Here is a 12,692-nt window from a genome sequence, read left to right as displayed (position 1 = left end):
TTCTGGAGTGTCCTGGACATTCTGGGAGAGTAGTCAAGTATGACCTAGTAGCATCATCCATCTTGTTTTGTCAACAGGCACATAAATATGTCTGTAAGAATTTTCTTGTTGGCATACACCTAGAGAAGCTAATGCAGAGTGGGATGTATGGTAGTTTCTAAAGCGTATTTTGTGCTTAATTGTGCATGATCAGAAATTGGGCACACTCATATGCACCTATATGTGCCTATCTCTTATGTCCGCCTGCGCCTGGAGAGGCGGGACAGCGGAGGGAAGGGGCGTTGTAACATTGGATTTGATGCCAGTCTCTGTTAGTGTCAGATCTGCTATATATGCTGCCAGCACAATTCAAGTCTTAGAACTGTGTGATCCAGTTGAATTACTAACTTGACCTTTCTTAAAATGGAACATGGAACATTCTTTTAGCACCTGTCACTGTGTTTAAAAGATAAGATAATATAGACTTTTAAATGATCAGAGATTTCTTTGTTAAAAGCAAGGTATAGATAAATTCAGTAAAGATTGGGCTCACACAGAAAAGTTTCAAAATAAGATACAAAAAAGCTTCCAAATAGAAAACCACTGGGCTCAAATACTCCACATCATTATTTTCTCCCCAATACAAGTGATATAGGTGCTTGTATATTTTACATATGTATATAAGATTCAGATGGATTATAACATTTTAATCAGGGAGTTTTTGAACTCCTACACACTCCTAAATATTCTGTCATCAACAAGTATAATTGTAATAGATTTCCCTGGTATCGTCCTGGTATTAGATTTTTTTTATATATTTATATATTTTTGTGCAAACACAGATTATATAGTTATATTTGAGCAAATTTTATTAACAAAGTATGAAAATAGCTAATGACCAAGTAAGTTTAATTCTGTGATGTACTCCATGTATCCCTTTTTTTTTCTTTCCTGTACCTCTTTGATTTTGGAAAATGTAATAAAAGATTAGATTACCTAGTGACCGCATGCAGATTATTGCCAGCTATGTATAGAAATTAATACATGACATATACATAAAAATAATATAATAGTAATTACACAGCTATAAATATATTACAGATTTGAATACAATCAAAAATGATCCATTTGTTAATATATAGAAATAAGTCTTTTTTAATAGAATGGCATCAGATATCCAGCACCTTATAACTGAGAAACAAAGCAACCTTGACATTAGATTTTACCAATATGGAACGATGAACGCCCCAAGTCAATATATCCAGGAATTTTTGTCCCAGCATATACTCCTTTATTTGTATGGAGGATATAGCGAATAAATATATATTCCATACTATTTCAATGACACTCATAAATGCCGACCATGGCTTGTAGTATTATATATCAAGGGCAGTCCAGATCCTCCATCAATAACATTTGACAATGAGACAGTTAATTTATAAACCAGTTGCAACTTCAGTCTGTAACTAGTGCAACGGAATGTTAATAACACCAACCCATGTAGTGATTCAAAAAATTGCCCGGCTTCCTAGAGGGGATATTAAATTCCTCTTTATTGTACACCGGCAAATATAAAGCACCACCAATATAGAATATAAAAATCATATAAATTATCACTGCAGACAAAGTTTGTACTAAAAGGAACAGTTGGAGCAGAAGGATGACCAGTTATATTCTGCACCACTGTCTTCCAAGTGACTCGTTGTCCAATATATCTTTCAACTGTATTCACAAGAGATTAAACTCCTTAAATAGTATCCAGTGAAATGAAACAAATTATGTTTAATGAGAGGCTGTGGGATACAACTTGGAAATGAGATATAATGAAAGTGCTGTGCTGGAGAACTCAAAGGTAGCAGTTCAAAAACACAGCTGGGTATTAGAAACGATCCTTATGCATTTCTCCACAAGTGCAACTATCTGAACTTCATCAGAGGAAGTTCAGATAGTTCTTCCCCTAATTTTAATAACCTGTGTTTTTTTTATAACCTTAAATGATTGACATGTAATATAAAGTTTGCAAAGTACATCATAAAATTAGCTTACACAACAATAACAATTGTGTATTATTAGTAGAAGATAAACACACACACTATTAATACTTGGCAGTACAACAAGACTGACAAAACTTATCTGGTTCCTGGAACCCTTACAGTCACCTATTGGAAAGCAGCTGCAGCTATGACCTTTTTTTAAAGTGTCCGGAAAAAATAAATCATAGAAAGATAAGAGCATAACCCTGCAGAACTTGGCTGTTATAGAGGATCTAGGGACGCTGCCACATCTCCCATTCTTCTTGTCTTTAGTGTAGTGCTGTATTCCAGTCTCCTGCATCTGCATAAAACTCACTGATTAAGGACTTCCCGTTTATAGTGACTTAAGCCACAAACCCAAGTGGGTCATTGAGAATGTTTATTGTTGACCGGATGCTGTATTAAGTGTGTGGTTTCTCATCAATTAACACATGGAACATGAATGCGTCTGCTTTAGATCACAATTTATCCCTAGGCTGCATAGAATAGCTGGATTATTAACACCCAGAGGTCTAAGTTCTTTCGATCCTTTGCATGATCTTCTGAGTTGAACGCTTTCATAACCTTGACACTGTTGGAAACGATTATCAACAAATTATCAACAGCGAACACTGCTTGTTCCCTTTAAGCAGTTTGGTAGCTTCATTATCTGGGTAATGATTTGAGACCATAATTTATTTAAAAGTGTTTTTCACTGAATTGTTTAGCATTAGAACCATATTTCTTTTCTCTTTCTTGGGCCGATCTAAAGTTAGGAAGTGCAGGTGAAGGACTGTTGCCAAAAACATGTACTGTCATCTGATGACTCAATAAGCATGTGTGTTGTTTTTGTTACAGCACCAGAGTAATCTTTAATAGCTTACTCTGTCTTCCCTCACAATGTAACAGTAGAACAACTGCTAGATGTCACTTGTTATGGCAATATGTTCTTTCCTGAAGTAAGCTCCTGTCCAGTGAGCATGTAGTTTAACGACACATCTTTAACCTCAGTGCTTTAGTGTCTGGTTTCTGTAATGGTTGTCATCTTAGTGAGGCCTTTGTTGGGAAGGTGATGAAATGAAAATGGGGCTATCCAACTGTTCGATTTGTGTTTAAAGAGTTAGACATTACTTGTTCTGAAGAAAAAGGTTTATTTTCCTTTTTCGTTGTCTGAAACACTGCATTGTCTGCAATCTGGTTGGACCAATATGTGGCACTTAACAGTATATATCAAACTCCTATTGTTCTATAAATTGTAAGCTTACCAACAGGGTCATCTTACCTGTGTCTGTAATACCCAGTATCAATTTATTACTGTGTTGTTCCCAATTGTAAAGCTCTACGAAATATGCTGGTGCTATATAAATAAATGTTTCTAATAATAATAATAATGAAAATAATCAGGCTTGGCTTGTGATTTACTGTTCTGGTCACCCAGAATGGAATACATTTATACTGATTTCTAACACAAGCCTTCAAAATACATTTTTGCTTTGAGTATTTTAGAGTAGGACCTTCGCTGCGCTTTCTCTGCAAATATCCTCAAGAGCGGAGTGGAGGTTTTAGGGAAATTAGATTTTAAGGTGTCTGTATGTAAAGCAGTCACACTCACATTTAATTGTTGCTTTACAGTAGAGATGGGCGGGCTTGGTTCCCAGAGATCCGAACCCACCCGAACTTCGCCTATCCGAGTACTGAGCCAAGCAGACTCGGTACTCTCCCGCCCGTTCGGTATCGAAATCGAGGCAAAACGTCATCATGACGTAGTCGGATCTCAGAGCTCGGTTCTCACGATATTTGAAAAAGCATAAATACCCGCCTACACAGCAATCCATCGCCATTTGACAGAGGGAGAGAGCAGGGTTAGGTCACAGGCTGTATTAGAGCAGGGACAGAGCAATAATTGTACACCTTATTCTTTGTATTATTATTTCAATTCTAATCTATTCAATTCTATAAGCAATTGTTAGAGGAGGATAGAGGTGGCTTTTTGTTTCCAATATTTTGCACTACAAGTGCTTTGGGTGTCCCATATTCCCCAGTGTGAAACACTAATTTTTCTGGCTGTCAAAAGTGATATTTATCAGCAGTATTTATACAATTTTTTGCACTACAAGTGCTTTGGGGTGTCCCATATTCCCCAGTGTGAAACACTAATTTTTCTGGCTGTAAAAAGTCATATCTAGCAGGAGTATCTATTGAATATTTTGCACTACAAGTGATTTGGGCTCATTAAAATGGATTCAAAGCAGTCCACATATGAGCAGAATCAGCAAGCAGGTGCTGGCACCAGCCCTGATGGTAGTCTTCCCTGTACGTCATCTGGTAAAGCCTATGTAAAAGTACATAGTCTTTTTAAATCAGGGAAAAAAACAAGTATACTTATAAGTATAAGTGTAGGGTGCAATCTACCCACAAATAGGAAAGGGACTTGGGGCATTTCTATATCACGTACAGTCTTGAAAGGTTGCTGTTTTGGCAATTTCTCAATAAGGGTAGGGTGTCATACATAGACAGACCCCAAACTGGCTTTGTCCATTTCAATTAGTATTGTACAGTCTATAACGGCTGAATTTTTTACTATTTTCTACAAGTGCAGGGTATTCAGGAACAGTGCTGAAAACAACTGGAGCCTGGAGCCAAGAACTATCTTCAGGAGAGAAAGTGTGTTGTTCTGGCAATGAGCAGATCTCAGCAGTAGGTTTAAATAGGGTGTTCCTAATGGCTATTGGTGGCACAGATCATGCAATCACGGATGCTGAATCTGATTGGTCTGGAGAAATCACCTGACTGAATCGAAAATGGCCACACCCATCCAGCAGAACAAAAAGTATGCGTTTGTTTACAAATAAAGCAAACTTGACAACTTTCCTAGAATGTCCGGGACACTCCTGAAATCCGGGTCGGTCCACCGGACTCCCGGGAGAGCAGGCAAGTCTCCCCCAATTCGCTGGCCAAAATAACTTGATTTGCGGTGAACCATGTCATTTTGGCCCTGCCCCCAGCAACAAAATGTTATTTTCGGCGCGGGAGTGGGTCCAAAATGACACGATTGGCCATGCCCCGCACCCCCCCCCCCCCCCCCACCTTCTAGTCACGCCCCCTATCCGGGATCTCCCGGACTTCACTGCCTTAAGGTAGGCAAGTATGAAATAAAGTGGTGGTCAGGAATGCTGCAGGCGACCAGGAGGGACCCGGGTAGCTATAAGATGACAGCGGCGGGCATGGTAAGTGCAGCTAAAATCCTGTTGTGTGACACCTTTATTGTGTATGAAGTTTCCATAATATGTAGTTCTCTGGATGGTCATAAAACCTTGTTAGTTCTGACAGGCTCACAGTGCAACCTATATTTGACAAAGTCAGTCGTGCTTTACACACCAGTCTGTTTATGTCGAGGTGTGTGCAGAATGTTTGCATTAGATTGTGTCTATGTCTGTATGTATTACCCAGTATTGTTTTATTACTGTTTGTTCCCAATTGTAAAGTGGTACAGAATTGGCTGGTGTTAAATAAATAAATGATGATAATGATATGTCTCTGTCTATCTCCTGTGATATTGTTGAACAGTGAGATGTTGGTCAGGTTCCTTTTATTTCCATTGAGAACTGACATAGTGGGTCTGAGTCAATAAGGAGAGCAAAGCAAAAAAAAAAAGAGTAAGTTTGCACCTTGGAAAAACCATGTTGCATTTGAGGGGGAAATGTGGGGACAGATTTATAATTGGGTAGGGCATGTTTTAGATCAATTTTAAATTTCAGTGTAAAAATAAAGCTATCAGGTATTTGTGTGCTACATGAAAAAGCAGACAGTATTTTCCTTACATTCAAAATAATAAAATAATTTGCACCCCTTGCATTGTAACATGGTTTGTCCAGGATCAGATTTACTCATACTTGCCAACACTCCCAGAATGTCCCGGAGACTCCCGAATTCTGGGTAGGTCTCACGGACTCCTGGGAGAGCAGGCAATTCTCCCCAATTTTCCCACTTCCTAGTGAAGTGGGCAGATTTTGAGCCTTCCTGATGCACCCTGTGATAAATACATTCTGTCACGGGGAGGGGGCCAAAAATGATGTAATTTGCAGAGGCCCATTCCCTCATGCCACCTCCTTCCCCCGAGACTCCTGGAGGTCAACCTGGAAGGGTTGGCAACTATGAATTTACTCCTTTTTTTGCCTTGCTCTCCTTAATGACTCAGGTCCAGTGTGTTTTTCTGTACATGCTTGCTTCTATGGCAAACCTGATCAGGTGGTCTCAGCATTTGACTTAGTTTCTACTGTAATGCAGCGTTAGTAGGCTGACTAGCTGTATGTACACTAGCACTTGTTATGCAACGATACTTATAGTTTTAGCACATAAATACTGTCTGGCGCAACACAGCAGCAAACAGCTTCCCGACGTGGCTATATGGAGCAAAGCCAGGAAGTGGGCCTGGTTGCATAGGCATAGTAACCATAGTGTGGGTCTGTAATTCTTGAGTCCACAGAAAAGCCTATCCTCTTACTCATCTGACCTTACTACACCTACTCTTCCAGGATGTCTGGGAGGCTCCTGAATTTCAGGGAGCAGACACTCCTCTGGATCCTGTAAGGGGTGGCGCTTATTGACAGGATTTGTGTAAATAAGCCCAGTCACGCAATGCAGCACATCAGACACTGGCGTCATCCCCCCCCCCCCCCCCCCACACACACACACATGCACGCACATGCTAGCTGACCTTACCTCCAGCACAAGTTGACAAGTATGTACCACACATGTCACGTGTGTGTCTGTGCAGCTCTTCCAGAACACTTGAAGCTATTTATTTACACAGAGAATACCATTTTGAGAAGTGCAGGCCAAAATAGTTAGTTATGCAGAAATCACTGTAAAGAACGGAAAAATAAAAAAAAATAGAAGGAAAAATAAATGAAAATCAGCAACAGGTAAAAAGATAAAACATTTCCTGTGCTTGACAGACTTGTCACAACCACAGGACACAAACACAAAATTGCCTTGAACTCTGAAGCTAAATTGGAACATCACAGGCTGAGCTAAGGCAGAAGTAATCATTTACAGAGCTGCTGAACTATCAACAGACTATACTAGCAGAATGCAGAAACAGTGACATGTGTTACAAGAAGTACTATGAATACACAATGCCGCCATTTTGTTATCACTTTTTAACTGTAAAGGTTCAAACTGAACCTTTGACAAGTGGTATTACATTGTCTGTACATAGCAGGAAAGTTGGCCCGTGTAACTGTCGTGCGCTGTAGGAACTGACCTAGTGGCATGATCCATTGTGGTTTTGTCAGTAGGAATGTAATTATGTCTGAAAGACTTCTGTTGCTGTTGTTCATATAGAGGAGCTAATGCTGAGTGGGATGTATCGTCATCATCATTTATTTATAAACACCACTAATTCTGCAGCACTGTACAGAGAACTCATTCACATCAGTCCTTGCCCCAATAGAGCTTACAGTCTAAATTTCCTAACATACACACTAGGGTTAATTTGATAGCAGCCAATTAACCTACGAGTATGTTTTTGAAGTGTGAGAGTGGAGAACATACAAACTCGATACAGATAAGGCCATGATCGGGAATCAAACTTATGACCGCAGTGCTGTGAGGCAGAAGTGCTAACCACTAAGCCACCGTGCTGCCCAATGTATGCCAGTTTGTTTCACTTACCATGCATTAAAATCACTCTGTGCATGCCCAGGATGTGGGTGCACACGTCGGAGTCTATGCACACTAGAGCGGAGCAGTTCTAGCACTTACACCTGCTTGCGTCTGGAGAGGTGGGATTAGTATTATTATTATTATGAAGAAATGCTGTGAATAGAAAACAGAAACAATGCTGTTTCCTTTTCCATCTATATTTATTATTGTCCCATCACTCGCATTCACATCTTTTGAAGTACATGCTATTCGCATTTTTAATTCATTCTCTCTACGTGTTGCGGTGATCTATCGCCCCCCCCTGGTCACACCAACAATTTATTGAGAATTTCTCTGCATGGCTCCCTCACTTCTTATCTTCAGACATCCCCACCATCATCATGGGTGATTTCAACATCCCCATTGATAAACCACCTTCCAAAGCTGATTCCAAACTACTCTCTCTAACCTCCTCACTTGACCTCTCCCAGTGGATTGAATCATCTACTCATCAGGGTGGCCACTGTCTTGATCTTGTTTTCTCTAGACTATGCTCAGTTTCTAATTTCCTTAACACACCCTTCCCCTCTCAGATAATCACCTTATCAGCTACACGCTCACCCACACTACTCTAACCTCTCTACTGTCTAACTCTGCCAAGCCTCCTCATACCCACAGAAATCTTAACTCTATTAATCTTCAACAATTTTCCACCTCTCCAACACCTTCTCTCCCCTATCTCTACATTCTCCTCCCCTGAAATGGCTGTACCTCATTTTCACCAAACCTTAGCAACAGCCCTTGATCAAGTGGCTCCAGCGACTCTTCATACTACACATCGGCTTCGATGTCAGCCGTGGCACACTACAAAAACTTTCCCGTAAAGCAGAACGTCACTGGTGTAAATCTCGTACCTTTAATGACTTCTTCACATATATATCTATCTACCGCTCCTATCGAAATGCTCTGGACACGGCAAAACAAAGATACTTCCAATCTCTTATCTATGCTCAGGCTTCTAACCCAAAACGCCTTTCCAACACATTCATCATCATCATCATCCCCATTTATTTATATAGCGCCACTGATTCCACAGCGCTGAACAGAGAACTCATTCACATCAGTCCCTGCCCCATTAGAGCTTACAGTCTAAATTCCCTAATATACACACACAGAGACAGACACACAGACTTGGGTCAATTTTTGATAGCAGCCAATTAACCTACTAGTATGTTTTTGGAGTGTGGGAGGAAACTGGAGCACCCGGAGGAAACCCACGCAAACACGGGGAGAACATACAAACTCCACACAGATAAGGCCATGATCAGGAATTGAACTCATGACCCCAGCACTGTGAGGCAGAAGTGCTAACCACTTAGCCACCGTGCTGCCCCACATTTAAATCTCTTCTCAATCCTCCCACCCCAAACCCTCCGTTCACTATCAGTGCCCAGGATCTTGCTTCCTACTTCAAGGACAAGATTGATAAGATCAGACTAGAAATGGTATCCTCTTCCTTGACAAGCAATTAGCTCAATTCCTTCCCACCTCCCTCTTGACACCCTCTCTTCATTTGACCCCACAAATGAAGAGGAAATTTCTACTCTTTTCTTATCTTCCTACTCTACCTCCTGTCCTCTTGATCCTATTCCCTCGCAAATTGGTAGATCCCTGTCTCCTGTGCACATTTCACCGCTAACTAAAATCTGTAATCTCTCGTTCTCTACTGGCATCTTTCCATCGTTATACAAGCACGCAGTGATTACTCCTATTCTAAAAAAAACAAGATTCCGACCCAAACTCTCAAATTACAGTCCGATCTCTCAGCTCCCATGCCCCTCCAAGCTTATAGAGAGACTTGCCTACACCCGCCTCACACGCTTCCTTTCCGCAAATAGCCTATTGGATCCTCTTCAGTCTGACTTTCGTTCTCAACACTCCACAGAGACTGCGTTGACTAAGGTTGTCAATGATCTGATCACTGCTAAAACTAAACGCCATTAATCTCTCCTAATTCTTCTGGATGTCTCTGCTGCATTTGACACCGTTGACCACTCTCTTCTCATACAAACACTGCAATCCCTAGGTCTTCAAGACACTGTCCTATCCTGGTTCTCATCCTACCTTTCTATTTGCTCTTTCACTGTAAATTTCTCTGGGGCCACCTCTGCTCCTCTTCATTTATCAGTTGGAGTATCGCAAGGCTCAGTGCTAGGTCCTCTGCTGTTCTCTATCTATACCGCTTCTCTTGGAAATCTAATAAGCTCGTTTGGATTTCAGTATCATCTCTATGCGGATGATACACAAATCTATCTATCCTCTCCTGATCTCTCGACATCTGTGTTGTCCCGTGTAACTGACTGTCTTTCTGCCATTCATCTTGGATGTCTTCTCACCAACTCAAATGCAATCTTTTTAAAACAGAGTTAATAATATTCCCACCAACAAGAGCATACCCGACATTTCTATCTCTGTTGATAACATGACCATAAACCCCACCCACAACCTCGCTACCTAGGTGTAATCTTTGACTCAGAACTATCCTTTGTTTCTCACATTGACTCTATATCTAAATCATGTTACATAGATCTAAAAAACATTTCCAGAATCCGCACATATCTCACACAAGACACTGCAGAAACCTTAATTCATGCACTCATCATCTCCCGCATTGACTATTGCAATTCCCTCCTTTCTGGTCTTCCCCAAAACAGACTCAAACCCCTGCAATCTATTTTGCATGCAGCGGCAAAATTGATTTTCCTTGCAAATCGTTATTCCTCTGTCGAATCACTCTGAATGTCTCTACACTGGTTACCTGTTTTCTACCGAATCCAATATAAAATACTTTTACTAACCTACAAGGCCATCAACAAAGCTGCACCAACATACATCTCCTCTCTTGTCTCAAAATATCTCCCAACTCGGCAATTCCGTTCTACACAAGATCTGCGTCTCTCATCCACCCTCATTACATCCTCCCATTCCCGCTTGCAGGACTTTATTCGGGTTGCACCCACTCTATGGAACTCTCTCCCGCACACAATGAGACTCTCCTCTGTCTACAAACTTTAAAGCGTTCTCTGAAAACCCACCTCTTCAGACAAGCTTATAATATTGCTCAACCACCCTCTTAACCTCACTAAATTACCCTATTACCAATCGTTACACAATTTCACACAAGACAACTATCCCCTGACCAACATTGTTGTGTGACGGGATCATTTAACTTACAAATCACTTTTACCTTTGCAGTCTGGCTGGACCCAAATGCAAAATGTAGACTTAACCTCATGTATCAAACTCCCATTGTCCCATAGATCATAAGCTTGCGAGCTGGGCCTTCTCACCTCTTTGTCTGTTTTACCCACTTTGTTTATTTGTTTACTGTATTTGTCCCCAATTGTAAAGCGCTACGGAATATGTGGGCGCTATATAAATAAATGATGATGATGATGATTATTGGTGTTAAGGATGTTTTTAAACCTCAGTGTTTTAAAAGGGAACTTCGCACATTTTTATATTCATATCCTCCAATTAATATTATGTATTTACAAATTATGGCTATTAACTTTTCTGATGTCTTCTGGTGGAAAAATATATATTACAAATAACTATATAAATGTTGTACTAATATGTTCTACTTTTTAGTTCTAATCTGAAAATTTAAGCTGACATTATTAATTAAGAGATAAAAATATAGTAACCTATCTATGCGGTGTGAGTGTTCACATTTTTAAACCGTGTGACATATACATCTCTTTTAAAGCTGCACTACCACCTAGGGAGGGAGCAGAGCAGTATAGCTCCTCCCCCTGCCTGGGGCCCACTCCCCGGGGCTCCCTAGTTAGTCTCACAGCTCTGGCTGAAAAACTTGGAATGTGTGATATTTTGGAGTGTGGGTGGCTGGACCAGATGCCACAATCACAGACTCTTTGGTCCTCCTGCTCACCAAATGCAGCCATTTTAAAGTGGTGAACAAAAAGGTTCACCAGTTTAGGGGGGTAGTGCAGGTTTATAACAGCTCAGGTTGCTGTATTTGGAAAATTGTTGGGTCATTGTGTCCCAGGTGAAAAAGGTCATGTTGAAGTGTATCATTGTTTTATTATAGACTGAAGTAGATTTACTCCAGCGTCTGAGGCTGCAAAGTCAACATTCTTACATTGCAACCAGTTAGCAAATAATTTTGGTCAATCCAGGTTACCATAGATTTGCACTTTTGCACCTATATCTCTAACATGTTATATGATACAAGCACTGGGCTACTGGTGTTCTGTTGCACCTTCATCTATAATAATTGTGTTCCATCTATATAACTAATACACCTAATAAACTATTTCTTGGTTCTCAGTTTCATTTGAAAAAGCTGGAAGGCCGTCGCTTGGATTATGACTATAAAAAGAAACGACAAGGGAAGATACCAGACGAAGAAATACAACAAGCTGTGGAAAAATTTCAAGAATCTAAGGAACTGGCTGAGAGGAGCATGTTTAATTTTCTGGAAAATGATGTAAGTATGGTATGTGCTATGGATGAGATATACTGTGTTCTGTTAAAAGACAAACTAAAACATAGCTTCCCTATTAGAAACACTACAGTACTGACAGAAACTTCTAATGTACTCTGTTGATAATATAGATCCTTTTATTTAATTAGTCATTCCATTATGTCCAAAGATGTGTTATGTTATTCATTTTATTCCAGGACGCTCAATTCCTAGTTCTCTCCCCTGAATGAGACATTCTGTCCCCTTACCTCCCCCTCTTTTCCTATTCATCTTCTTCTTATTAATAATGAGTGTGGAAGTGTACAATCTCCTTAAAGTGTATTATTGTTTCTACAATTTATATGTTTAAATTACTGTTACATAGTGTATTGTATATCAAATCTGTACTGTCACTGATTAAAAATGTTTGTTTTAAAAAAAAAAAAGTTTCAAAAACAAATATAAAAACAAGTTATTGTTAATTTCTTATTAATACTTTCACAACGCTCTAACTGTCCTTTGTATACAGATATAGTAACGGTATGGTTCTCTATTAAAGTATGCATATG

At 40.0% G+C, this 12,692-nt stretch overlaps 1 protein-coding gene across 1 annotated transcript in view; it reads left to right on the top strand.

Annotated features, from left to right (window-relative positions):
• Positions 1–12,692, top strand: part of SH3GL3 (SH3 domain containing GRB2 like 3, endophilin A3) — a 77,587-nt gene that overhangs the window by 52,894 nt on the left and 12,001 nt on the right. Inside the window, exon 6 of the mRNA XM_075207909.1 lies at positions 11,989–12,147. Within this exon, the coding sequence (XP_075064010.1) occupies positions 11,989–12,147 (159 nt within the window). The remainder of the gene's footprint in view (positions 1–11,988; positions 12,148–12,692) is intronic.

The sequence above is a fragment of the Mixophyes fleayi genome, chromosome 4 (genome assembly GCF_038048845.1).
Source record: "Mixophyes fleayi isolate aMixFle1 chromosome 4, aMixFle1.hap1, whole genome shotgun sequence".
Classification (NCBI taxonomy): Eukaryota; Metazoa; Chordata; class Amphibia; order Anura; family Limnodynastidae; genus Mixophyes; species Mixophyes fleayi.
The sequence above is the reverse complement of the archived record's forward strand: the minus strand, read 5'-3'. Positions and strand labels throughout refer to the sequence as shown.